The 25,178-nt window shown below is 38.4% G+C and overlaps 3 protein-coding genes and 1 pseudogene across 3 annotated transcripts; all 4 read right to left on the bottom strand.

The window, feature by feature from the left end:
- Positions 1–1,830: 1,830 nt before the first annotated feature.
- On the bottom strand, positions 1,831–5,632 carry LOC125302988 (troponin I, fast skeletal muscle-like). Its single transcript, XM_048256417.1, has 6 exons — positions 5,534–5,632; positions 3,512–3,544; positions 3,382–3,418; positions 2,816–2,944; positions 2,353–2,442; positions 1,831–1,919 (listed from the first exon to the last, which is right to left on the bottom strand). The coding sequence occupies exons 2-6, from the start codon at positions 3,517–3,519 to the stop codon at positions 1,872–1,874; spliced, it is 312 nt and encodes a 103-aa protein (XP_048112374.1). The 5' UTR covers positions 3,520–3,544; positions 5,534–5,632; the 3' UTR covers positions 1,831–1,871.
- Positions 5,633–6,940: 1,308 nt separating this feature from the next.
- Positions 6,941–13,425, bottom strand: LOC125302835 (annotated as a pseudogene).
- A 1,260-nt stretch (positions 13,426–14,685) lies between these two features.
- LOC125302987 (troponin I, fast skeletal muscle-like) lies at positions 14,686–17,849 on the bottom strand. Its single transcript, XM_048256416.1, has 7 exons — positions 17,827–17,849; positions 17,697–17,733; positions 17,110–17,238; positions 15,892–15,981; positions 15,136–15,309; positions 14,939–15,028; positions 14,686–14,735 (listed from the first exon to the last, which is right to left on the bottom strand). The coding sequence occupies exons 1-6, from the start codon at positions 17,832–17,834 to the stop codon at positions 14,948–14,950; spliced, it is 519 nt and encodes a 172-aa protein (XP_048112373.1). The 5' UTR covers positions 17,835–17,849; the 3' UTR covers positions 14,686–14,735; positions 14,939–14,947.
- LOC125302986 (troponin I, fast skeletal muscle-like) lies at positions 14,686–24,881 on the bottom strand. Its single transcript, XM_048256415.1, has 8 exons — positions 24,774–24,881; positions 23,620–23,656; positions 23,490–23,526; positions 21,624–21,752; positions 21,389–21,478; positions 20,883–21,056; positions 20,695–20,784; positions 14,686–14,735 (listed from the first exon to the last, which is right to left on the bottom strand). Exons 2-7 carry the CDS (start codon positions 23,625–23,627, stop codon positions 20,704–20,706), a joined length of 519 nt encoding a protein of 172 aa, XP_048112372.1. The 5' UTR covers positions 23,628–23,656; positions 24,774–24,881; the 3' UTR covers positions 14,686–14,735; positions 20,695–20,703.
- Between the last annotated feature and the right edge of the window lie 297 nt (positions 24,882–25,178).

Below are 25,178 nucleotides of genomic sequence, written 5' to 3'. Positions count from 1 at the left end.
ACCTTTCTCTTTATGGTAATGCAAACCGGGACAGCATCCAGACTTAGCAGCTTGGGCTGACAGCACAGGGCTCCTAAAGGTCGTCTAGGCTGGTACTGAAAGGTCATTGGTTCCATCCCCTGTGCCTGGGGGGGAGCAAAAATGACAGGGGGTCAGAATGAACTGCACTTTCCCCTCCCACAGCATCTATGGCTGCAGGGAACTTAATCCACGCGCTGTCGCTGTAGTGATTGCCCACCCATCTGTGAGTGTGTGTGTGTGTGTGTGTGTGTGTCAGGGATGGAAATTAGCACCAGCCACCAGCCAAATGCTGGCAAAATATGAGAGTGGCTGGTCAATTTCAGACACAAAGTAATATTTTAATATTGAGTAGCTTTTAATATTGACCAAAAATATGCAAGTGGCTGGTAGATGTACACATTTTCAAAATATTATTTGTGTATGTGCATTCGCTACCCATACTGCCCATTTTCAAAGTCAAAGTCAAAGTCAAAGTCAGCTTTATTGTCAATTTCTTCACATGTTCCAGACATTTTAATCACTTTCTGATGTTCTGTATGTGTGTGTGTGTGTGTGTGTGTGTGTGTGTGTGTGTGCAGTATACCTGTAATATCAACATGAGTCAGAGGGGGAGATATTTTTTTGTGTTGCGGTCTTGCCATTGACTCACTCTCTGGCCCATTCCCATGTCCTCTTGACCCTTTAAAGGAGACAACTTCAGGACCAAGTTTGCTCAAACACACATGTAACGTTTCTTTACAGACTGAATCAATGTATTTTTCATGTATTTCATATAATCAGAGACATTATTGTTTCATTCAAATAAATAATTGTTTTGTCAGGGAAAGTAAAGTATAACTCACCATTTCACCAACTCATGTTTCCACTTGCACTGCTAACATGCATTACAAAATAAAAATGATATGGCTGCAGTTACATTACATAGAGAGTGTATATATGGTGTGTTTAGGGTGTGTGTGTGTGTGTGTGTGTGTGTGTGTGTATGTGAGAGAGAGAGAGAGTGACGAAAGAGAGCGTAGTCATGATGTGTTTAGGGTGTGTGTGTGATTGGGGGGAGACTGTGTGGGAGGAGATCTGACAGATCTCTGTCGACATCTTGTGGAAGGAATCAGACTCATGACTCAATACTACTGACCGTGTGTAAAAAAAAAGGTAATGCATAAAAAAGTCAAAACTAAGGGGTTCTTTAAAAATCATTGTTTAATGATTGTAGTCTATAGCAAACTATGTCTGCTTTATAAACAGCATATGGAGTACATTTGAGAATGGAAGGCATTTGTTTCTGTCAAGAAAAAAGTACAGGCAACATGAAAGCACAAAAGTTGGTCTTTTTCTTCCATCCACATTGTCCATGGTTACAATGTTTTGAGGCTACTCCTGGTGCCTGTGGGAAAGTATACAGGAGAGATAACGAACCTTTCTGGCTAAAGACAATATAACAATATTAGACAATATATTAGACAATATTAGACAATATATTAGACAATATTAGACAATATCAAATCAGCAGAGTATGGGTGCATATGAACCCTGTAGCTCCAACCTTAATGTCGTGGAGTTAATGATGTGGAGTTCATAAAAACTCACCTCTTAAATTTAATACCTCAGCCCTCAAACATCTTCTTTCTGTCCTTCTTGTCCTCAACGCTCTGGCTTCAATCACCAGCAGCTGCAGTCTATACATTTCACATATCATTAATTTGTGTGTGTGTGTGTGTGTGTGTTGTGTGTGTGTGTGTGTGTGTGTGTGTGTGTGTGTGTGTGTGTGTGTGTGTGTGTGTGTGTGCTGTATGAACCCAGAACACTCACCTCCTGCTTGACCTCCTTCTTCACCTGCTTCAGGTTGGACCTCAAGTCCATGGTAACCTTGTGCTTGAGCCCAGCAGAGCCTGAAGCATCTGATCGGGCAGACAAACGTTAGTTTGGTACTTTCTTCAGAGCTGGCTTCTTCATGCCCTTTATCTCTGTTACCTTGATATTGAGGTCGCCCATAAAGATTTTGCTATCTGAGGACGCAATACAAACACTGATTTTTTTTTTCTTTGTATGTCTAATCTTTCACAAACATATTTTCTTTTTTGGCTCTTGTTTTATGTCAACTCAGTCGATGTTTGAAAATCTCTCCACCTGATTTTAGAGGTTTTATATAGCTACTTCCAATACTATACAATCATTTTGATTCCGGAGACAGATATGCACTTGTTGTACAAAGCATATAATTGCCATATTTCACTCATATTTGGGATTCTTCTCCCAAAAGAAGAAATAATACAATTATGAAGTGGGAACGACTGGTTGAGTTGACACGGGATGACATGATAACAGAATCACCTCCTTTTGTCCCTTTGTCACTTTGGCATCTGCGTCGTATCTCTCCTCATCCACTTTGTCAATCTTGCCGTGGATGTCTTTGATCAGTTTCTGAAGAACATTAGACATCATGAAAACAAACAAGGGATAATGGATGACATGGCGTTCAGGTATCAAGAGTGATAATGCACGTTTGATGTCGGCCACAATACAAAGTGAAGATAAATAACCTAGATAAATATTATATGTGGCCAAACATATTTGGTCTCTTCTACTTAATTGAATTAATACAGCGGTAACATTTTCAAGTTACCATGTCATGGTACCAAAATTGTGCTAAATGGTGTTTGATTGTGAAGACTGTACTGTATGATCTTGTATGGCATGAAAATTATTCTATAAACTATGTATCCTACTATTCATTATATTTTCATTTTGTGTTTGTCACAGGGCTACAATTTTACCGGAGACCGGACTGACCTACCTGAAGTTCCTCAACACTGCCAGGTAGACTAAGGGCAGGGCAATGCTCCTCCAGGTAGGCCTTCTTTGCTATTACAATCTCAGCTGCCTCTTCTTCAAGCCGTGTTGAAGCAATCTGAAGCATCAAGCTCTGAGGACAGAAGAACCATGAGAGAGAGAGAGAGGATGATGGGCCTTCAGAGAATTCAACACATGTAAACAAATGACTGTAGACCAGTGTGCCCAATGTATGGGCTGCACCATTAGTCCTAAACGTATGTCAATTGCTAGGAATTTCTGTCCCAACCAATTTTTAAAGGTTAGCTGCAGTTCATTATCTGACCACAGTTTTAAATGTGGCTATGAGGGGGGTAGGGCGCCTGGGGGGTTGGGGTTGGGGGGGTCAACAGATCCATGACACAAGTGAATACAGCCAGGGTCACCACTCATGAATCGTTGTCCATCACCATGGGGATCAGCATGGAGGCAGTGGCATACTGACAAATATATGATGCATCGTAAAGTCACATAACTTAACATATTTTTTTATCCGCAGCCCTTCACCCAGATGCAACTGAAAGGACTTACCTTCAGATGATGCTTGCGACTCGATGACATCTTTTTGCTGAGGGGAAATGCAAGGTTTAGTACAACAGACAGAAGGACTAAATGAAATACATAGGCTAATACCAGCAAAATGTTCTTGGGATATACTTACTCGGACATCTTGGCTTGGTGTTGTTATCTTTATCTAAGAGGGAATAACAAAAAACAAAAACATCCAGTGTAATCTAAGTGAACTGTCAGGCACATACTGTAGATCATATATGCTTTGATAATGAACATATATTCAGAGAATACAGTGCTATCTAATTATGTGTAAGAATTCATTACTTTTGGATTACACATGTATGGTTATGATTTTGGTTACTTAGCAGACACTTTTGTCCAAAGCAACTTACAGAATATGAACATAAAATAGTTACAAAAAAGTATATATAGTATAGTATATGAAAAATTACAGCTTTTGTTATAAAAGCCTATGTTAAGCAAAATAGTATTAATAACAATTACATCAATAAATGTAAATAATGAAAATAAACAAAATCATAAATATACAAACCATAACTCTAAGAGAATTAACTAAATGTAAACCCCTCTAATGTAAACCACCTAAAGCTTTGTCCATACCATAAATCAATCCAGTTTGATAGCTTTTTTGTTACTTTGTTTTCTCTAAAGGCATTAACTACTGGCCTGGTGTGGCCCTTCCAACACCAGTGTGGTGCCCTTCGATGTATGGAAGGCCCTAGTAGCAATTAGGTACAAACAAAAATTACTTTGAAAGTAATAACACTGTATAACACTGCATAGTAAAAACTGAGCCGGCAACATTTAGGTTGCTGTCCTTTTGCTAAGATCCGATCCTCCAAAACCACCAGGCAGAAAATCAAACCAGTTGGTATCTTGTAATACCAAGTGGTACCACATGTAGGCACTGTATTACATAAAATGCCAGTTGATGGAAGAGTGACGTGGCTGCGTGCAAGACAACTCGAATCCTACTGAATGAGGTTGCAACTAATATAAAAATAATAAAAATAATAACATGTTTTATTTATTCAATTATTTACATCGTTGATTAATGTGTCAATTATTTTTTGATTGGTCAATTAGTTATTTGCTATGCTTATGACATTTGGCAGATGATTTTGTCCAGAGACAATATACTGCATGAACACTAAATAAGTTACTTCGTTTCAAATAAAGTTGAACCTACATTAAGTATAATAGTAACAGTAATAAGCTGTTTTCATATCAATTAATAAAAACTTGAAAATCCCAAAACCATCACAAGATTTGTTTTGTTTTATGTATGACTGATAAAATGTCAGAAAATTGTGAAAAAAATGTAATCAATGTTTCTCAAATATTATGGTTTCAATAGGATCTCATAATTATAACCAGTCCAATATTTCATTAACATTTATGTTTACATATTTACAAGGAAATTTAAATAGTTCACATGATGTTACATGAGATTATTGTTGATGGGATTTCAACTCCCATAAATAAACCAGGTTTTAAAGTTTTCCCTGAGCTTGCACTTGCATTTTAAGGGTCCAGTTGGTTAGGCAATGGTCAGCCAAGAAAATGTGTATCACTTTAAAGATGGCAGACACTTGATTCCTGGGCATCTGAAATAGGGCTGCCTTGTACCAGGCCAGTATTGCAGGAGGACACTGCCTCTGATGCCCCTCTCAGTTATCCGACATTACTGTTAGAAAGTTACCATCTTTAAAGTAATATGTATGCAAACAACATTTTGAACATCTCTTTTTATTAAATTAGTTAAAAACACAGGTTAGCACTTGAAAATGGTTAGAACATGACCAATTCAATCTACTGCATATTTCACATTGATCTTTGCATTCACATCACTTACATGTAGCTATACAAGAGCACAGCTCTTTCTGCATTTCATCAAATCAAAATATTATTTGAATTTAATCAATTAAATGTCTTATTTTGATTATCAAGACAGAAGCAAGATAAATCAACTTTTAAGATATCAGAAATGTCAAGTGAAAAAAACATACATTTCTGTTTTTATATTATAATTGTCAGTCATACTTGATTAACACACATCTTGACCCAATTTACAATGATCCATTGAGATACACAGCAGTATATCTACTACTAAATTACTCAGCAAGATAGCAAATAAAAAAACCCTCACCTGATTAGAAGTTGAACTTAGAGGTGTAAGAGTTCAAGGATAGAGATTGGCAAGCACTGGCATTAGCAGAATAGGCAGGTCTCGTTTTTATGCCTGGTAGCATCTGATGCTACAAAATATCCTTCCCTGTTTATGGTCATGCCACTCCTGCAAATCCAGCTCAATTTAGCTTTGCTTAAAATAGACATAGAAAATGAAACACAGAAAAATGTGTCATTATTCTAGATGTCTGACTAACACGCTTACATCTTACCTCTATCTTAAAGATATTCAAGATATTATTGTGTATCATGTTACAGACAACTGGACCATATTCTCTATCAACACAAGCTCCTGGTGCAAGTAGGGCAACTGGGATGCCAGTGTGACAATACTTGCTGCATCTTTAGGAAGTTGTTGTGTCACAAAATCTAAGGGATTATTCAGGAAATATGGAAAGATGTTGTACATGGAAAGTACTTGAGACTATGAGTGTGTATATGCTGAAGTGACCTTGAAACAGAGGGGAGGAGCATCTCCTCAAGTTGCTGTATTCCATTCGGTCACTCCCTGCCACCATCCTTATGTCTTCAGCTGTCTACTCCATATCCCTCCTCTTTAACCCTGTTAGGAGACAACTTAGGAGACACACATGTAACGTGCCTTTGTAGATTCAATTGATGTGTCACACTTCCATACACTTCATAAAATCAGATATGTGATGTCTTTATACAATAATGACACTGAAGTTACATTCTTTAAAAGATTTTGTCAAGGAACGCAAAATATAACTCACCAATGCACCAACTTGTACCGAAGTGTTAACTTTTGAGTAGGCTTCCACTGCACTACAAATGTGTATATGTCGATCCCAATGAAATGTGCTTAAACTTGTCCCCAATTAAGACTGATGGAGAGCATGTCAGAGAGAGAAAGACAGAGTGGCAAAAAAGATGTGTGTATGGTGTGGGTTTGTGTGTTTGTGTGTGCCTAGGTGGGTGGGTTAGATGGGGGGTGGGCAAACTCGATATCTTGTGAAATAAATCTGTTGCATACTGTAGTTGAATACTAACTCAAAGAGTCAAATCTGTCTGCTAAAACATTATGCACAAAAAGCCAAAACAGTAGGAACTTTAAAGTCCATTGTTTAATATGGTCTAAAACAGTGACATGTTAGCTCTATCTAAATTCAGTGGATTTTGAGAATGAAAGGCATTTGTTTCTGTCAAGGTATAGGGAACATAAAAAGACATTAAGCAAAAAGAACAAATGTCCCCAGTCCATCCATTTTGTCCATGTGTACAATGCTTTTCTTCTGGCAGATGTCTGTAGGAGAGTAAAACAAAGAGTTAACTAAACTTGTTTTGTCTAGAATTCATCAGCTTTAGCCTAAATGTTGTGGCATTCATAAAAACTCACCTCTTAAATTTACGCCTCAGCGCCCTCAAACATCTTCTTTCTGCCACCCATGCCAGCCTTGTCCTCAACGTTCTGGCGCCAATCACCAGCTTGTGCCTGGTAAAAAATGTGAAAGATGTATTTTTGAATGCTATGTGAGACATTTGGCTTTCATGTTGGGATCAACCTCAGTAGCCTATACATTTCACACATTTTTTATTAGTGTGTGAGTGAGAGTGAGTGTGTGTGTGTGTGTGTGTGTGTGTGTGTGTGTGTGTGTGTGTGTGTGTGTGTGCTGTCTGAACCCAGAACACTCACCTCCTGCTTGACCTCCTTCTTCACCTGCTTCAGGTTGGACCTCAAGTCCATGGTAACCTTGTGCTTGGAGCCCAATAGAGCATGAAGCATCTGATTGGCAGACATACGTACTTTCTTCAGAGCCCTTCATCTCTGTTACTTTGAACTTCAGGTCATCAATCTGAGGAAGCATAATAAACACTTATTTTTGCCTTATCTTTTACATGCATTCCGACGGAAGCTCATTGCATTCACATGAGTAAAAAACAATATCACGTTATCTCATAATTAGATAATTATTTCATTATTGAGATAAGGATAGGATCCGTGCTGAGGATCTAAACAGCCTTTCAATAAAAGCAAGCACTTATTTCCTACTTTGAGAGATTAAAGATGTCTTTGAGTGGCATAAAACATAAGCCTGTCAAATCACCAACAACCCCAAGGGCAACAAATCTTTCTTGAATTTCCCCTTGGGGATCAATAAAGTATCTATCTATCTATCTATCTATCTATCTATCTATCTATCTATCTATCTATCTAATTGTTGTAAGTTCACAGTCCAAACCAGTAGGTGGAGGTATGTGCATGTCAGTATCTCCCAGTGCCTCATTCCAAGGAGGAAATAACGGAAGATAGCAGCAGTCATCATTACCCTACTACTTTGTGGTGCCTCCTATCACTGAAGATACTTATCTCATAATTATGAGATATTATGTCATAATGAGATACTAACTTGTAATTAAGTATAAGTAAGTATAAGTATACTGTTTTGATCCTGTGAGGGAAATTTGGTCAATTCCGTGAATATTTCAAATCCCTGAATTAGTGAAACACACTCAGCACACAGTGAACACACAGTGAGGTGAAGCACACACTAATCCCGGCGCAGTGAGCTGCCTGCAACAACAGCGGCACTCAGGGAGCAGTGAGGGGTTAGGTGCCTTGCTCAAGGGCACTTCAGCCGTGCCTACAGGTCGGGGTTCGAACCGGCAACCCTCCGGTTACAAGTCCGAAGCACTAATCAGTAGGCCACGGCTGCCCCCAAATCTCTATATATCTCATAATGCAATGAGCTTCCGTATATTCCACACACATTAATTACATTACATTACATTACATTTGGCTGACGCATTTTTAGCCAAAGCGACTTACATATGTCAACTACAGTATATTACAAGGGATCACATTGTCCCTGGAGCAACTTGGGGTTAAGTGCCTTGCTCAAGGGCACAATGATGGAAGGGAACCGAATGATGCACGCTAGCCCATTTCCTTAACCACTACACTATCATCACTTACAGTATAGACATGTTAAATAAATCACACATTACTTATAGACATGTTAAATAAATCACACATTACGTATAGACATGATAAATAAATCACACATTACTTATAGACATGTTAAATAAATCACACATTACTTATAGACATGTTAAATAAATCACACATTAATTATAGACATGTTAAATAAATCACCTCCTTAGCCCCTTTGGTCACTTTGGAATCTGCGTCGTATCTCTCCTCATCCACTTTGTCAAAATTTTTATGGATCTCTTTGCACAGTTTCTAAACAACATTACAGACATAAAAAAGACACACATCTTAATGTAAAATAATTCAAATGGATCTCTAGACAAATAATCCTTCAAATGTCTCGAGTGTCTAAACATATTTAATATTTGGTCTCTTGCATTGTTTTTGTCAATGCAATGGTAACCCTTTCTCACCCTTGAATGACCAAACATATTGTTTACTAATATTTCCATTCACTGTATTTATTTTACATTCCATGTGAGGCTTTTTACTGTCTTTATTCTCACAACTCTCTAGATCAAAGTAACAGTTGCCATTTTACTGGAGTCCTGACTAACCTACCTGAAGCTCCTCAACACTGCCGGGCAGAGAGAGTTCAGGACACTTCTCATTCAGCTAGGCCTCTTTGGCTGCTGCAATATCGGCCTGTTCTTTCACCATACGCTGCTCAGCAATATGAAGCATCAAGCTTTGTGAACAGGAAAACAATGAGAGAACTGGACACGTGTTCACAAATGCCAGTTGACAGAAGGGGTCAGATACAGAAAGAGCGGGCTTACCTTCAGATGATGCTTGCGGCTCGAGGTCATCTTGTGCGACATCTTGGCTTTTTATGTTCTCCTGACCTAAGCAGGAATAACCAACATAATACATCCCAAGTGAACTGTGTTTTATCTTCCAGATGTAGCTCACACAGATATATCACACCAGTCTTGATAATGAAGATATTATATCTTATTATATTTGAAGATATTCAAAAGATATTCTATGCAAAAACTATACCTATACTATAACTATACTATAAGCAACTAAACTATAAGTATGCATTCATACTGGATTACACATCTATGCCACTAAGAACTCTGGGCCAGGGGGTATTCCAGAAAGAAGGTTTAACAAACACTGAGATAAACTCTAACCTCTAAATTGTCTGAACCTGTGATAACTAAACCCGAGCTGTCGGTTCCAAAACACCGGTTACTAATTAGTTCAATCAACTCCTTGTTGGTTCACCTAGAGTTGTGTGCGTTCTTGGCAAACTCATGGACACATCATCTATGAGAGTTGAAACAATGAGTGAAAACAGCGAAACGAAGAGCACCGTGTTTTTCAGAGGCGGAGCAGCAAGTTCTCCTCGAGGCTTCCGAGGAGGAGAGAGCTGTAATAACAAAAAAGAGCAATACTTGCACGTCTGCCAAGGAACAAGACCTTGCTTGGCAGAGAATAGCCTAACTGACCGCTTAAATACTAAGTTTAGGATAGCCTATTAATGGCAAAATCACAATATATCAAATAATTCAGTGGACATTACGTAGGCCTATTGACTGCTTTGTATAATACTTTCTTAGACTAGAGACTACCTTGTCACAGATTGTGTGGGTCACAGACTCCTTGAGAATCCCAAATGTCATTCCTATTTTAATGCAGGTTCAGCTGTGGGCCAAGTTAAATCTTGTTTGCGCTCCAGCATCAGAGGGTAAGCTACGGGGTGATCGGAAGGTATGGGTATCCTCTATCCCCTAGTCAAGTTGTCCTGTAACTGTACATATAACATTAAGTTAGACACTACACATTAATTAGCCTGTGGTTAATCTGATAATATCCTTCAGTTAGTTGTGATAGCGGATATAGGATAGGAATAGGCCTAATGCACCCTGTTGAAATGTGTTGCTAAAATTAGATTCCCAGTAGGCCTACATCCTGGCATCATGTACTGACACTGGCCATTTCACCTTCACGTTTGTGATAAGATGTGAAGCATCATATATCATCTGGCAATTATTAAAATAAAAATGTGCTTTTAACACCAACACCATTAAGAGAGCATCCAAAAATAGAAGTGGCCTATAGCCTATCCATTAGACCTACTTGGACATGTAAGCTGTAGAAACCTATTGACATAATCTGCCTCATTTATGGATGACACTTTAATGGGCACTTGCATCCCAAGCCGATGATGTTAGGAAAGCCTGAAATAGCCAAGGCCCATTAATTGAAACCTCACCAGCAAACTTGGAAAACTTAAAATAAGTTATGCTGACCTGCCATTTGGAGAAAAAAAAGAATGGGAGAGCGATGAAACATAAAGTTTATCCCAAAGGCCATCAGCATTATTAACCAAACACACTGACAACACACATACCCAACTGAACTGCTTTTTTACAGCCTAGCCTATTTAAATGTATTTATTCATTTTCTATATTTTTCCCTTTTTTACTGTAGGTCTACTTGTTTTAATGATGTCTTCAATGTGTCAGATGTTGTCTGTATGACCATCTGTCTTGTATGTCTGGTGAGCTGAGGAAAAAGGACCACCAGGGTGTAGGCTACATTAAAGATTTATTTTATTATATTCTATTCTAATTGATCTACGATGCGTAACATTAGAAATGTAGGGATGTGTGACAAGTATCAAAGTAGCTGCCTTGCGGAACGTGCACTTAAAGGAGCATTTCACCGTTGGGAAGATGAATGTGTATTTAAATTAAGTAATTTTATGTATTAGAAATGTGGAGTCATCATTGAAGTCAGTGCCTTCTTGACCGAGAAAAAGCCAAAAATGTATTTTTGGTTCATGCTGGATTAAAGCCAACAACTCCCAGAATTCCCTGCCTTTCATTGCTCTTCGCTGCCCTACCAAGCAACTCCCCCAGGAAGTAGCCAATGTAGTCTCCAGAAAATGATGATTTTTGCATCATCTGAGGTTTTTTTCCAGACAAAAAATACAGATATGAGGGAGGGAAGACATGAGGGAGGGAAGAACGGTCATTTGAAAATACAACCAGGTTTCTACTAATACAAAGCTTAATGCTAAATGCTTAATGCTTAATGTTAATGCGGCCTGTTTGTATAGGGCCTACACCTCGCCATAGAGGTCTGCGGGGGACTGATTTTTCAGTCCCTCGCCCGCAATATTCTGTCCCGCTCCTGCATTAATGTGTCATTTTTAGTCCTGCTCCCGCCCGCATCTGTAGCATGATGTCCCGCTCCCCCCACTAAAGCCCGCATGCAGGAGGGATAGCTTATTCAGCTTTTCTTTCTGTCTCACGAAATGAGCACACACACCTGAGAAAGACTTCAGATGTCAGTTTCTTGGTTCTGAATGTAGACTAACAACTGAAGTAGGCCTAGTCTGGTGCCATCGCGAACATGAACGTGCATTCAAGACAACTAAATACTACACTTCACATTTTTCCAGAACCCCATCAGGGCAAGGATCTCAAATTATGTAAAGTATGTAAATCTCTCAGTTTGATTCTGCCTGGCTTCCAGCCTCAACTACGTCATTTCAATTTGTGAATAGAGTCTGGCCTCCCACGATTGGGAAACGTTTCCAATCCTAGCATTGTACCAGGCGTAGAACTTATGTTAACTATAAAATTATTGGTCCAGCCTAACCATTCATATTGATCAGTGATTCCCAACATCATCCTCGTTGCTGGTGGGTGGGGCCAGGCTATCTATACAGCAGGAAACTGAAGGAGGGAACTGGGAAGGGAAGAGTTTCCCAACTGATCTGTGAGGTTATTTTTGGCTGCATATTAATTTATGTTGACATAAATGCACATCATGTTCTTGTTAAATTTATACTTGACAATTTGCAGAAATTATATGTATTCATTCAAACATTCATTTTGTTACATTCTTTGTGGTGGACAGTATTATTTTTATGTGATACAAATAATCATATTGCAATGCCGATGAAAGATATGGAAGGACAATGTAGCCAGGTTTGGTTAAAATATTGTTGAATTGTTGTTGAATACTGGATGTTCTACTTTTCCAAACCATGCACCTGCAGTGTTCATTCATTGCCATATGTATATTTACAGCTGGGCAATTTGTTTTCCTGGCTTGTGTTGGCTTTCATGAGTGGCCTAGCATAAAATAGTTTGGCATGGAGTCGGCCTCTCTCTAAAGGTGAACGACACTTGATCAGGGGAGGCTGGATCAAGTCTCTCCTATAGACCCTTTCAAGAGAGTTCCATTATCAGCATCTTAGTTGGCCCCACAAGGCTTCCGTTTTAACATTCCATATGTTATCTTAATGCAGAGGAAGTATATTGGGAACCAAATAGAACGTTCAAGCATTGTTTTTCCAAACAGTGCTTCACCAACACCTTTTATTTCAACCTACCATACCTTAACTCTTACAGTCTAATCATCTCCACAGTTATGTATGCAGATGACCTATTTCTCACAATTTTACACAAATTCTTGGTATTTCATCAATTACAATTATATCAACATTTTTCATTTAAAATCGCCATTACTAACACTAAATTAATCTGCTCCCTGTTTTGCATGCATCTCTGTACTCATGTCATTTGTGTTATGTCAAGAGGAATTCTCTATTATCTAATTCTCAAAAACAAACAAAACCAATTACCGGTAAGCCTCTAACCTCTATAGTCAAGAGAGAGACCTATTTAGATTAAACAATCAAGAATGCTCAGCGCAAGGACCATGGAACAAATGTTCATACAAAAAGCATAAATGTTGTCTTTATATAATTATAAACTATAAAATATATCTGGACCCACTTTACAATTACACACAGCACCAGAGGAACTATAAAATCCATCAGCAAGATAGTAAAGCAAAAATCTCTCACCTGACGAGAAACTGGGTGGCGAGAGATCAGAGGCGAGAGTTCAGAGGCAGAGGCGGGCGACCACTAGCATCAGCGCAAGATTCAGATCTGGTATATAAGGCAGGCAGAATCCCACAGCAGAAAAAAGGACCTTTTTCTTTATGGTATTATAATCCGGGACAGCATCTAGACATAGCAGCTTGGCCTGAGAGCACAGGGCGCCTAAAGGTCGTCTAGGCTGGTACTGAAAGGTCATTGGTTCCATCCCCTGCGCCTGGGGGGGAGCAAAAATGACAGGGTGTCAGAATGAACTGCACTTTCCCCTCCCACAGCATCAATGGCTGCAGGGCTTTCTAGGAAAGCATGTAACCCACAACTCTTACCCACATGCTGTGGCTGAAGTGGTAGCTCCCCCATCTGTGAGTGTGTGTGTGAGTGTATGTGTGTTTGTGTGTGTGTGTGTGTGTGTGTGTGTGCGTGTGTTTGCTACCCATACTGCCCATTGTAATCACTATCTGATGCACTGTAGTGTGTGTGTGTGTGTGTGTGTGTGTGCAGTATACCTGTAATATCAACATGAGTCAGAGGGGGAGATATTTTTTTGTGTTGCGGTCTTGCCATTGACTCACTCTCTGCCCCATTCCCATCTCCTCTTGACCCTTTAAGGAGACAACTTCAGGACCAAGTTTGCTCAAACACACATGTAACGCTTCTTTACAGACTGAATCAATGTATTTTTCATGTATTTCATATAATCAGAGACATTATTGTTTCATTCAAATAAAGAAAGTAGTTACATTCTTTGAAATAATTGTTTTGTCAGGGAAAGTAAAGTATAACTCACCATTTCACCAACTCACAGGTTTCCACTTGTATTGCAAATATGAATTACAAAATAAAAATGATGTGGCTGCAATTACATTACATACCAGAGAGAGTGTATATATGTTGTGTTTAGGGTGTGTGTGAGTGTGTGTGTGTGTGTGAGAGAGAGAGTTAAAGAGAGAGTGTGACTAAAGAGTGTAGTCATGGTGTGTTTAGGGAATGTGTGTGTGGTGGAGAGACAGAGAGACTGTGGAGGAGGATATCTGACAGATCTTTGTCGACATCTTGTGGAATAAATCAGCCTCATGACTCATGAATACTACTGAGCATGTGTAAAAAATGTAATGTCCCAGGTGATGAAATAGCCAAAACTAAGGAGTTCTTTAAAAATCATTGTTTAATGATTGTAGTCTATAGCAAACATGTCTACTTTATAAACAGCATATGGAGTACATCTGAGAATGGAAGGCATTTGTTTCTGTCAAGAACAAAGTACAAAGCACAAAAGTTGGTCTTTTTCTTCCATCCACATTGTCCATGGTTACAATGTTTTGAGGCTACTCCTGGTGCCTGTGGGAAAGTATACAGGAGAGATAACGAACCTTTCTGGCTAAAGACAATATTACAATATTAGACAATATATTAGACAATATTAGACAATATATTAGACAATATTAGACAATATCAAATCAGCAGAGTATGGGTGCATATGAACCCTGTAGCTCCAACCTTAATGTCGTGGAGTTAATGATGTGGAGTTCATAAAAACTCACCTCTTAAATTTACGCCTCAGCGCCCTCAAACATCTTCTTTCTGTCCTTCTTGTCCTCAACGTTCTGGCGCCAATCACCAACCTCTGCACTCTATACATTTCATATCATTATCATTGTGTGTGCCTGTGTGTGTGTGTGTGTGTGTGTGTGTGTGTGTGTGTGTGTGTGTGTGTGCTGTATGAACCCAGAACACTCACCTCCTGCTTGACCTCCTTCTTCACCTGCTTCAGGTTGGACCTCAAGTCCATGGTAACCTTGTGCTTGGAGCCCAGCAGAGCCTGAAGCATCTGATCGGCAGACAAACGTACTTTCTTCAGAGCTGGCTTCTTCATGCCCTTTATCTCTGTTACCTTGATCTTGAGGTCGTCTATCTGAGGACGCAATACAAACACTGATTTTTTTTTGCTGATCTTTCACAAACATATTTTCTTTTAGGCTCTTGCATGTCAACTCAGTCGATGTTTGAAAATCTCTCCACCTGATTTTAGAGGTTTTATAGCTACTTCCAATACTATACAATCATTTTGATTCCGGAGACAGATATGCACTTGTTGTACAAAGCTATGGTTAGTTTGGTACATTTCACAGGGTTTTTTGTCAGATACATCCTCTCAAAAACAGGAATCAAGTAATTGTGACAGATTGTGAATTTCATTTTTTTCTGAAATCTTAAACCTCCAAGCCTCAAAAGTATAAAACAATCCAACTCATTTTTCATTTGTTGCTGTAAAACAACAGCAGGGTAACTGTGCACTTTGAAGGCCAAAGGTGATTTGGAAGAAACTGGCCCATAAAGATAACAACATGTATATAAAGCTTATGGCACCTCTAAACTCACCCCCAATCCCCTCCTAACTAGAAAAAGATTCTTCTTCCGAAAGAAAGAAATAATGAAAGTATGAAGTGGGAACGACTGGTTGAGTTGACACGGGATGACATGATAACAGAATCACCTCCTTTTGTCCCTTTGTCACTTTGGCATCTGCGTCGTATCTCTCCTCATCCACTTTGTCAATCTTGCCGTGGATATCTTTGATCAGTTTCTGAAGAACATTAGACATCATGAAAACAAACATAGGTAAGGGATAAGGGATGACATGGCGTTCAGGTATCAAGAGAGATAATGCATGTTTGAGGTCGGGCCCGATGCAAAGTGAAGATAAATAACCTAGATAAATATTATATGTGGCCAAACATATTTGGTCTCTTCTAATTATTTGAATGAATACAGTGGTAACATTTTCAAGTTAACATGTAATGGTACCAAAATTGTGCTAAATGGTGTTTGATTGTGAAGTACTGTATGATCTTGTATGGCATGAAAACTATTATAAAAACTATGTATCCTAATATTCCTATTCATTATAGTGGATGGAATCCACTATCTTGAAATCTCCTGGCTTCTTCTTCTTATTATAACCTTTTCTTTTTACCTTTTCAAGAATGAATGCGACTCTAACCGCTTAACGTACAGACATGTTGAAATAACCGTTCTGAAAGTCTGGAGTGGGGCAAGAGGGTTATTATTTCATTTTTTTAAAAGTTTAAACTTTTTGGGAAATAGGGGATTAAAAATGTTAAAAAGCAGTTTTTTCCCCCCATAGACTTGAATGGCTGTGATGTCATAATGGCCTAAAGCCAGCTGCGCTCCCAGAGTAGTTCCCGGGCTAATCAGAACCCTGGCAAGGGTGTCACCTGTGAATCCAACTGTCTCAGCTTCTAATGCATACAATCTGGCGCTCCCTAAAACTACACATCCTGTTTAAGTGTTTCCCGTGTGTCAAAATAAAAGTCACAGCCATATCTCATGCTTTTATTATATATCTCCAGAACGGCTTGACGATATGCTTCAAATTTGGTACAAGTGTTTGTATGGACTCAAAGATGAAGTGAATTGATGTTGGAGGTCAAAGGTCAAATGTCAAGGTCAAAAACACCTTGAGTGTTTTATCTCAAGAACGCCTTGACGCACAAGGTTTTTTGGTACGAGGGTTTGTATGAACTCAAAGATTAAGTGATTCAAAGTTTTTTTTCCAGGAATCTCCCCACCAACATTAAGCCAGCAGCAATCCATCCACTATTGTAATTCCTCTGGCATTACATTTCTAGTTATATTTTCATTTTATGTTTGTCACAGGGCTACAATTTTACTGGAGACCTGACTGACCTACCTGAAGTTCCTCAACACTGCCAGGTAGACTAAGGGAAGGGCAATTCTCCTCCAGGTAGGCCTCCTTTGCCTTTGCAATCTCAGCTACCTCTTCTTCAAGTCGTGTTGAAGCAATCTGAAGCATTACGCTCTGAGGACAGAAGAACCATGGAAGAGAGAGAGAGAGAGAGAGAGAGAGAGAGAGAGAGAGAGAGAGAGAGAGGATGATGGGCCTTTAGAGAATTCGACACATGTAAACAAATGACTGTAGACCAGGATGCCCAATGTATGGACTGCACCATTAGTCCTAAATGTAATTGTCAATTGCTAGGGGAATTTCTGTCCCAACCGATTTTTAAAGGTTAGCTGCAGTTCATTATCTGACCACAGTTTTAAATGTGGCTATGACGGGGGTAGGGCGCCTGGGCGGTTGGGGTTGGGGGGGGGGGGTCAACAGATCCATGACACAAGTGAAAACAGCCAGGGTCACCACTCATGAATCGTTGTCCATCACCATGGGGATCAGCATTGAGGCAGTGGCATACTGACAAATATATGATGCATCGTTAAGTCACAGCCCTTCACCCAGATGCAACTGAAAGGACTTACCTTCAGATGATTCTTGCGACTCGATGTCATCTTTTTGCTGAGGGGAAATGCAAGGTTTAGTACAACAGACAGAAGGACTAAATGAAATACATAAGCTAATACCAGCAAAATGTTCTTGGGAAATACTTACTCGGACATCTTGGCTTGGTGTTGTTATCTTTATCTAAGAGGGAATAACAAAAAACAAATACATCCAGTGTAATCGAAGTGAACTGTCAGGCACATACTGTAGATCATATATGCTTTGATAATGAACATACAGTATATTCAGAGAATACAGTGCTATCTAATTCTGTGTAAGAATTCATTACTTCTGGATTACACATGTATGGTTATGGTTATGGTTACTTAGCAAACACTCTTGTCCAAAGCAACTAACAGAATATGAACATAAAATAGTTTTAAAAAATGATATATAGTATAATATAGTATATAGGAAATTACAGATTTTGTTATAAAAGCCTATGTTAAGCAAAATAGTATTAATAACAATAATATCAATAAATGTAAATAATGAAAATAAACAAAACCATAAATATACAAACCATAACTTTAAGAGAATTAACTAAATGTAAACCCCTCTAAGGTACAAACAAAAATGACTTTGAAAGTAATATGACTGTATAACACTGCATAGTGAAAACTGAGCCAGCAACATTTAGGTTGCTGTCCTTTTGCTAAGCTCAGATCGTCCAAAACTTAGTTATTTGCTATGGTCATGACATTTGGCAGATGCCTTTTTTCCAGAGACAATATACTGCATGAACACTAAATAAGTTAAAAATAATAGTTTCAAATAAAGTTGAACCTACGTTAAGTACAATAGTAACAGTAATAATAGCTGTTTTCATATCAATTAATAAAAAACGTTTTGCTGTTTTGTTTTTATGTATGATTGATAAAATGTCAGAAATGTTCAATCAATGTTTCCCAAAGCCCAAGATTATGGTTTCAATAGGATATCATAATTATAACTGAGCTGGTTATTAACTACTCAAGTCTAAAGAACAGCCCAATATTTCGTTAACATTCATGTTTACATATTTACAAAGAAATTGAAGTAGGTCATGTGATGTTACATGAGACTATTGTTGATGGGATTTCAACTCCCATAAATAAACCAGGTTTTAAAGTTTTCCCTTAGCTTGCACTTGCGTTTTAAGGGTCCAGTTGGTTAGGCAATGGTCAGGACAATTTGCCAAGAAAATGGGTATCACTTTAAAGATGGCAGACACTTGATTCCTATGCATCTAAAACAGGGCTGCCTGGTACCAGGCCAGTATTTCAAGTTGTATACAAGCAACATTTGTATCATCTCTTTGTATCAAAATTAGTTACAAACACCTGTTAATCTACAGCATATTTCACACTGATGTTTGCATTTACATCACTTACATGTAGCTATACAAGAGGACAGCGCTTTCTTTATTTCAAATATTATTTTAATTCAATCAATTAAATGTCTTATCTTGATAATCAAGACAGAAGTAAGATAAATAAACTTTTAAGATATCAGAACTGTCAAGAGATGGAAGAAACCTTAAAAAAAACATATATTTCTGTTTTTGTTTTAATTGTCAGTCTTACTTGATTAACACACTTGACCCAATTTACAATGATCCATACAATGATCCATGAGATACACAGCATTAGAGGAACTACTAAATTACTCAGTAAGATAGCAAAGAAAAAAACCCTTACTTGATTAGAAACTTGAACTTAGAAGTGTGAGAGTTCAAGGGTAGAGATAGGCAAGTACTGGCAGCAGAATAGGCAGGTCTTGTTTTTATGCCTGGTAGCATCTGATGCGACAAAATATCCTTCTCTGTTTATGGTCATGCCACTCCTGCAAATCCAGCTCAATTTAGCTTTGCTGCTGACATAGAATGACAGAAGTCATTTTTCCAGATGTCTGACTAACAAGTTTACATCTTACCTCTATGATATACAGATATATATATATATATATATATATATATATATATATATATATATATATATTGCTGCATCTTTAGGAAGTCACAAAATCTAAGGGATTATTCAGGAAATATGGAAAGATGTTGTACATGGAAAGTACTTGAGACTATGAGTGTGTATATGCTGAAGTGACCTTGAAACAGAGGGGAGGAGCATCTCCTCAAGTTGCTGTATTCCATTCGGTCACTCCCTGCCACCATCCTTATGTCTTCAGCTGTCTACTCCATATCCCTCCTCTTTAACCCTGTTAGGAGACAACTTAGGAGACACACATGTAACGTGCCTTTGTAGATTCAATTGATGTGTCACATTTCATAAAATCAGATATGTGATGTCTTTATACAATAATGACACTGAAGTTACATTCTTTAAAAGATTTACGCAACATATAACTCACCAATGCACCAACTTGTGCCGAAGTGTTAACTTTTGAGTAGGCTTCCACTGCACTACAAATGTGTATATGTTAGATCCCAATGAAATGTGTTTAAACTTGTCCCCAAGTAAGACTGATGGAGAGCATGTCAGAGAGAGAAAGACAGAGTGGCAAAAAAGATGTGTGTATGGTGTGGGTTTGTGTGTTTGTGTGTGCCTAGGTGGGTGGGTTAGATGGGGGGTGGGCAAACTCAATATCTTGTGAAATAAATCTGCCGCATACTGTAGTTGAATACTAACTACAAGAGAGTCAAATCTATCTGCTAAAACATTATGCACAAAAAGCCAAAACAGTAGGAACTTTAAAACCCATTGTTTAATATGGTCTACAACAGTGACATGTTAGCTCTATCTAAATTCAGTGCATTTTGAGAATGAAAGGCATTTGTTTTTGTCAAGGTATAGTGAACATAAAAAGACATTAAGCAAAAAGAACAAATGTCCTCAGTCAATCCATTTTGTCCATGTGTACAATGCTTTTTTTCTGGCAGATGTCTGTAGGAGAGTAAAAAAGAGTTAACTAAACTTGTTTTGTCTATTATTCATCAGCTTTAACCTAAATGTTGTGGAGTTCATAAAAACTCACCTCTTAAATTTATGCCTCAGCGCCCTCAAACATCTTCTTTCTGTCCTTCTTGTCCTCAACGTTCTGGCGCCAGTCACCAACCTCTGCACTCTATACATTTCACATATCATTAATTTGTGTGTGTGTGTGTGTGTGTGTGTGTGTGTGTGTGTGTGTGTGTGTGTGCTGTATGAACCCAGAACACTCACCTCCTGCTTGACCTCCTTCTTCACCTGCTTCAGGTTGGACCTCAAGTCCATGGTAACCTTGTGCTTGGAGCCCAGCAGAGCCTGAAGCATCTGATCTGCAGACATACGTACTTTCTTCAGAGCTGGCTTCTTCATGCCCTTCATCTCTGTTACTTTGAACTTCAGGTCATCAATCTGAGGATGCAATGCAAACAGATATTTTTTGCCAAACAGAAATAGAAACAATTTCTTTTTAATTTTTTTACAAAATTATCTCATTCATTCCCTTCTGCAACTAATATTAACATATGCAATTAATATTTTACTTGCTGCTGTAAAACAAACTTTTGAGGGTATCTATGCAGTATCGGGGTCAAGGATGATTTAGAAGAATTGGCCTATAAAGATATAAAGCTTATGAAACCTCTAAACTGTAATTTAGGTGTTGATTGTAAAGTCATGACACATGAAACCTAACACCTAACCCTAACCCTAATCCTAACCTCTAACCCCAATAACCGAATCACCTCTTTTTGTCCCTTTGTTGCTTTGGCATCTGCGTCGTATCTCTCCTCATCCACTTTGTCAATCTTGCTGTGGAGTTCTTTAATCAGTTTCTGAAGAGCATTACAGACAACATGAAAAAAATACATACCGGTAATACATGATCAAAAAGATACATACTACATGACATGCATCAAGATAATCAATATACTGAAGCTATGTTGTGAAAAATCCCAAGCAGTCAAAATGTCCCCTTACCTGCAGTCCCTCCACATCACTAGGCAATGAGGGTTCTGGGCATTGCTCATTCAGGTAGGCCTCTTTTGCAACCTTCAAATCAGCCACTTCTTTGTCAATCCGATCTGAAGCGATTTGAAGCATCAGACTCTTGAGAGAGAGAACAGAATCAGTAAGAAGTGTAAGATTGTGACCACTAATTAACAAAAACAAAATCATTGTGTAATGTCTATAACAGTATTGATGATGATACAGATAGATAGATAGATAGATAGATAGATAGATAGATAGATCGATAGATACATACATACATACATACATACATACATACATACATACATACATACATACATACATAGATAGATACTTTATTGATCCCCAGGGGAAATTCAAGAGGTTATGATGAAAAAGAAAAATGATCACAGTAAGACCAACCATTTTCAACCATGACACGTATTGCAATTATACAGTGAAAGCATTGTGAATAAGCATTACTGTATACCTGTGTGTGCATGTACTTGTGTATTTCTTGTGTCTTTGGTCTGTATGCAGAAGAGTATCCTTGAATGGTTAGAATTCAATGGGAGCCTATCTAGAGACCTTTTGTTTATTCCCAGGTGTGATTCTAATTAACTTTCTCTGTGGGGGCCTTTTTAGTATAATCCTTGTATAGCTTGTCTCTCTCCATTGATGTGCATCACTGAAGAAAAAACCCTGTTTCCTGATTGACTTTCATCCTGACTGAGTTTCCAGATAAATGTGGTAGTAAAAAAATTGCTATCAACAGTTTCATCATTTGAAGACATTAAAGGCCAAAGAAAATAGATGGGTCTTTAAATTTGATTTAAAGCTACTGATAGTGGTACAGGACTTAATTTCTATAGGGAGATTTTTCCAGAGTCAAGGGGCAGCAAAAGAAAAAGCCCTATCGCCGTTCGTTTTTAGGATTGCATTGGGGACTGAAAGAAGATGTTGCGAGGAAGACCTTAGTGGCCTAGAAGGACAGTAGGGACTTAAAAGGTCACAGATATACTGTACTGTGGTGCCATCCCATTTAGGGCTTTCTAAAGAATAATAATAATAAGAAAATAATAAGAAAATCCCTTGTAACTCATCTTAAACTGATGTAGAATGTAGTTAAGTAGAGTGTATTTTAGCTTCTATAACCTATTTATGGTTTTTAACTCTTTTGCTCGCTCAGTGTTTTAAGCCCCCACCATCGACTTCAAGGCAGCGCTGTTACCATTGACTTCAAGGCACCTAACCCTAACCCTGTGTAAGGGTCCTGTCGTGTTTTGTTTTCCATGTTTAGGGTTTTCCTTCATGTCTGCTCCTCTTGTTTACTTTCTGTGTCCTGTTTCATGTGTTCCTTTGTTTGTTTTGCCATGTGTTTCTGTTCCCTGTGCCTGTGTCTCCACCCCTCACCTGATCTTGTTAGTCTGTTAGCTTAATTATGGTTTCCACCTGTCTCTTGTTTTACCTTGTTCATTGTCCACCTGTGCCCTGTTACCCCTGTGTATTTAATCCCTCAGTCTTCGTCGGTTGTTAGTCAATGTGTGTTGTGTTACACATGGTTTGTTCAGTTGGGAATAAAGATTCTTGTAACTCTAAGATTGCCTTGCTGTACTTTGCCCTGCGTTTGGGTCAAGCCCTTGCAACCCTGACACCCTGACCCTAACCCTAACCCTAACCCTAACCCTTGCCTAACCCTAGTGCCTTCCATGCAGCGCTGCCTGGAAGACGACGTTGGGGGCTTAAAACACCAAGTAATCTTTTGCTCAGGCTGTAAATGCTCATGTATTTCAGGTTATGTGGTGAAACTGCCATGTGAGTATTAAATACAACTTGAACATAATTTTCAGATTCTTACAGAAAATGAGGATTTACCTTCAGATGATGCTTGCGGCTGGATGTCATCTTTTTGCTAAGGTGTCATGCAAAATACATACCATAAAACAGAATTAATGACCGCACAAAACAAAACTGACATAATATCATACTTGGGACAAATACTTACTCGGCCATCTTTGCTTTTGTTTGTTCTTTTTTTTTATCTGTGATGGAATGAAAGACAAAATCCCTTTACATTTTCTACAAAATAGATCCGTTATTTAAATTTAAAGAAGACAGTAACAAATAATGACTTCTGACATGAGGATATATTTGAAATATACATGTAAAGAATACTGTGAATAAATAATTGCTGGTCAGATATTACTACATGCTGAAACAAATGCAACAATGCAATGCAACCTAAAAAAAATGTCAATTGCTTTAAGATGTATTTACTCCAGTAGATTGGAATACCATATGTCAGCAGTGGAGCGAGTGAATTGAGTGCCAAACTGCATGTCAATTTTAATGGTGGTGGAAGATATAACATTACAATATTGTTTAGTCCTGAATGAAATATTGCAGGTTTCTCAGCAATGGATACACCCCCATGCATGCAATACTTCTACATAGGATTCCATTTTGGTTGGATGCCAAAGAGTATCATGCTTCATTTAGCCTCATTAGATTTGGGTTGGGTATCTAAACCTATAAATCTCAGCTGGTACAGAAAGCAGGAACACTAGTTAAATATAGTGTGTGGGTTTCACTACCAAGGTAACGGGCACATGACCCAAAACTTCTGGAAAAGTCTGGACATGACACTAGGGAACAGGTCCAAATGTCTCACATAATCAAAATAAGTGGGTGACACAGGTGTCTCCTTCAAGTGTATCTTAGAGAATTTCTCATACACATTTTTCAGCGCATTTATCAGACACTATTTCACTGAACTATCCCTTCAGTAACACTGCATGATATCATAATGATTTTTATTTAGAGTTAAAAATAAACTGACTGGAATAACAAATTACATATAACAAGATACTGTGCATGCTGCAGATTTTGTGTACTCTTTGTGGAAATATATCCTTATTTTATTATGGTTATGATCATCTTATCTGATTTGTCATATCAAGATATCAAAAGCAAATAATAATTTCATCACTATTTTCTGAAACGCCAAATAATTTAGCGATCAGTTTAGATCAATTCCTTTAGCACTACTGCACAAAGATACACTATAGAGGAGGAATTCGAAAGACAATCAGCAGAGTGTGCATATTGAGCATGCATATTGTATTTGAAGGGGAAAAGGCAGGAAAAAATAACTCTCACCTGAGAAGAAATCTGGACTGGAAGAGGAGCTCTTGGACAGGGGGAGGGAGAGCAAATCTGTCACTGGCACTGACAGCAGCAAGTGAGTGGTGAGGTCCAGTATTTAAGGCTGGCAGCATCCAATACCACAGGCTATCCCCTCCTCTTTGAGATTCTTGCCAATGTCCAGTAATCCTCTTAAAATAGAAGAATATCCATATTTTGACAAGACTTTAAAGGAACACTAAGCTACACTTAGCTAACTGGGGTAAACCCACCTCCAGTGATTTATGAAGCAAGGTTAACTTTGTCAGAAGGGGTTATTGCACACAAACAAAAGGGAACGGTATGTATTGTCTTACCTAATTCTGGGGTAGACAGCATGTACGCTAATTTCCCAAATAGTTGACATGTTCCTTTAAGCAA

This window comes from Alosa alosa, chromosome 11 (genome assembly GCF_017589495.1).
Source record: "Alosa alosa isolate M-15738 ecotype Scorff River chromosome 11, AALO_Geno_1.1, whole genome shotgun sequence".
In the NCBI taxonomy this organism is placed as follows: Eukaryota; Metazoa; Chordata; class Actinopteri; order Clupeiformes; family Clupeidae; genus Alosa; species Alosa alosa.
This window is presented reverse-complemented; position numbering and strand designations above follow the sequence as displayed.

Coding starts and splice junctions, on each gene's coding strand:
- LOC125302987 (XM_048256416.1), bottom strand. Junction 15,310..15,891: donor TGACAAAGGGACAAAAGGAG/GTGATTCTGTTA, acceptor TTGCGTCCTCAG/ATAGACGACCTCAAGATCAA. Junction 15,029..15,135: donor AGAAGGAGGTCAAGCAGGAG/GTGAGTGTTCTG, acceptor TGAAATGTATAG/AGTGCAGAGGTTGGTGATTG.
- LOC125302986 (XM_048256415.1), bottom strand. Junction 21,753..23,489: donor GCCGCAAGCATCATCTGAAG/GTAAATCCTCAT, acceptor CTCTCTCTCAAG/AGTCTGATGCTTCAAATCGC. Junction 20,785..20,882: donor AGAAGGAGGTCAAGCAGGAG/GTGAGTGTTCTG, acceptor TGAAATGTATAG/AGTGCAGAGGTTGGTGACTG.
- LOC125302988 (XM_048256417.1), bottom strand. Junction 2,443..2,815: donor GCAGTGTTGAGGAACTTCAG/GTAGGTCAGTCC, acceptor AATGTTCTTCAG/AAACTGATCAAAGACATCCA. Junction 1,920..2,352: donor TGACAAAGGGACAAAAGGAG/GTGATTCTGTTA, acceptor CTGCCCGATCAG/ATGCTTCAGGCTCTGCTGGG.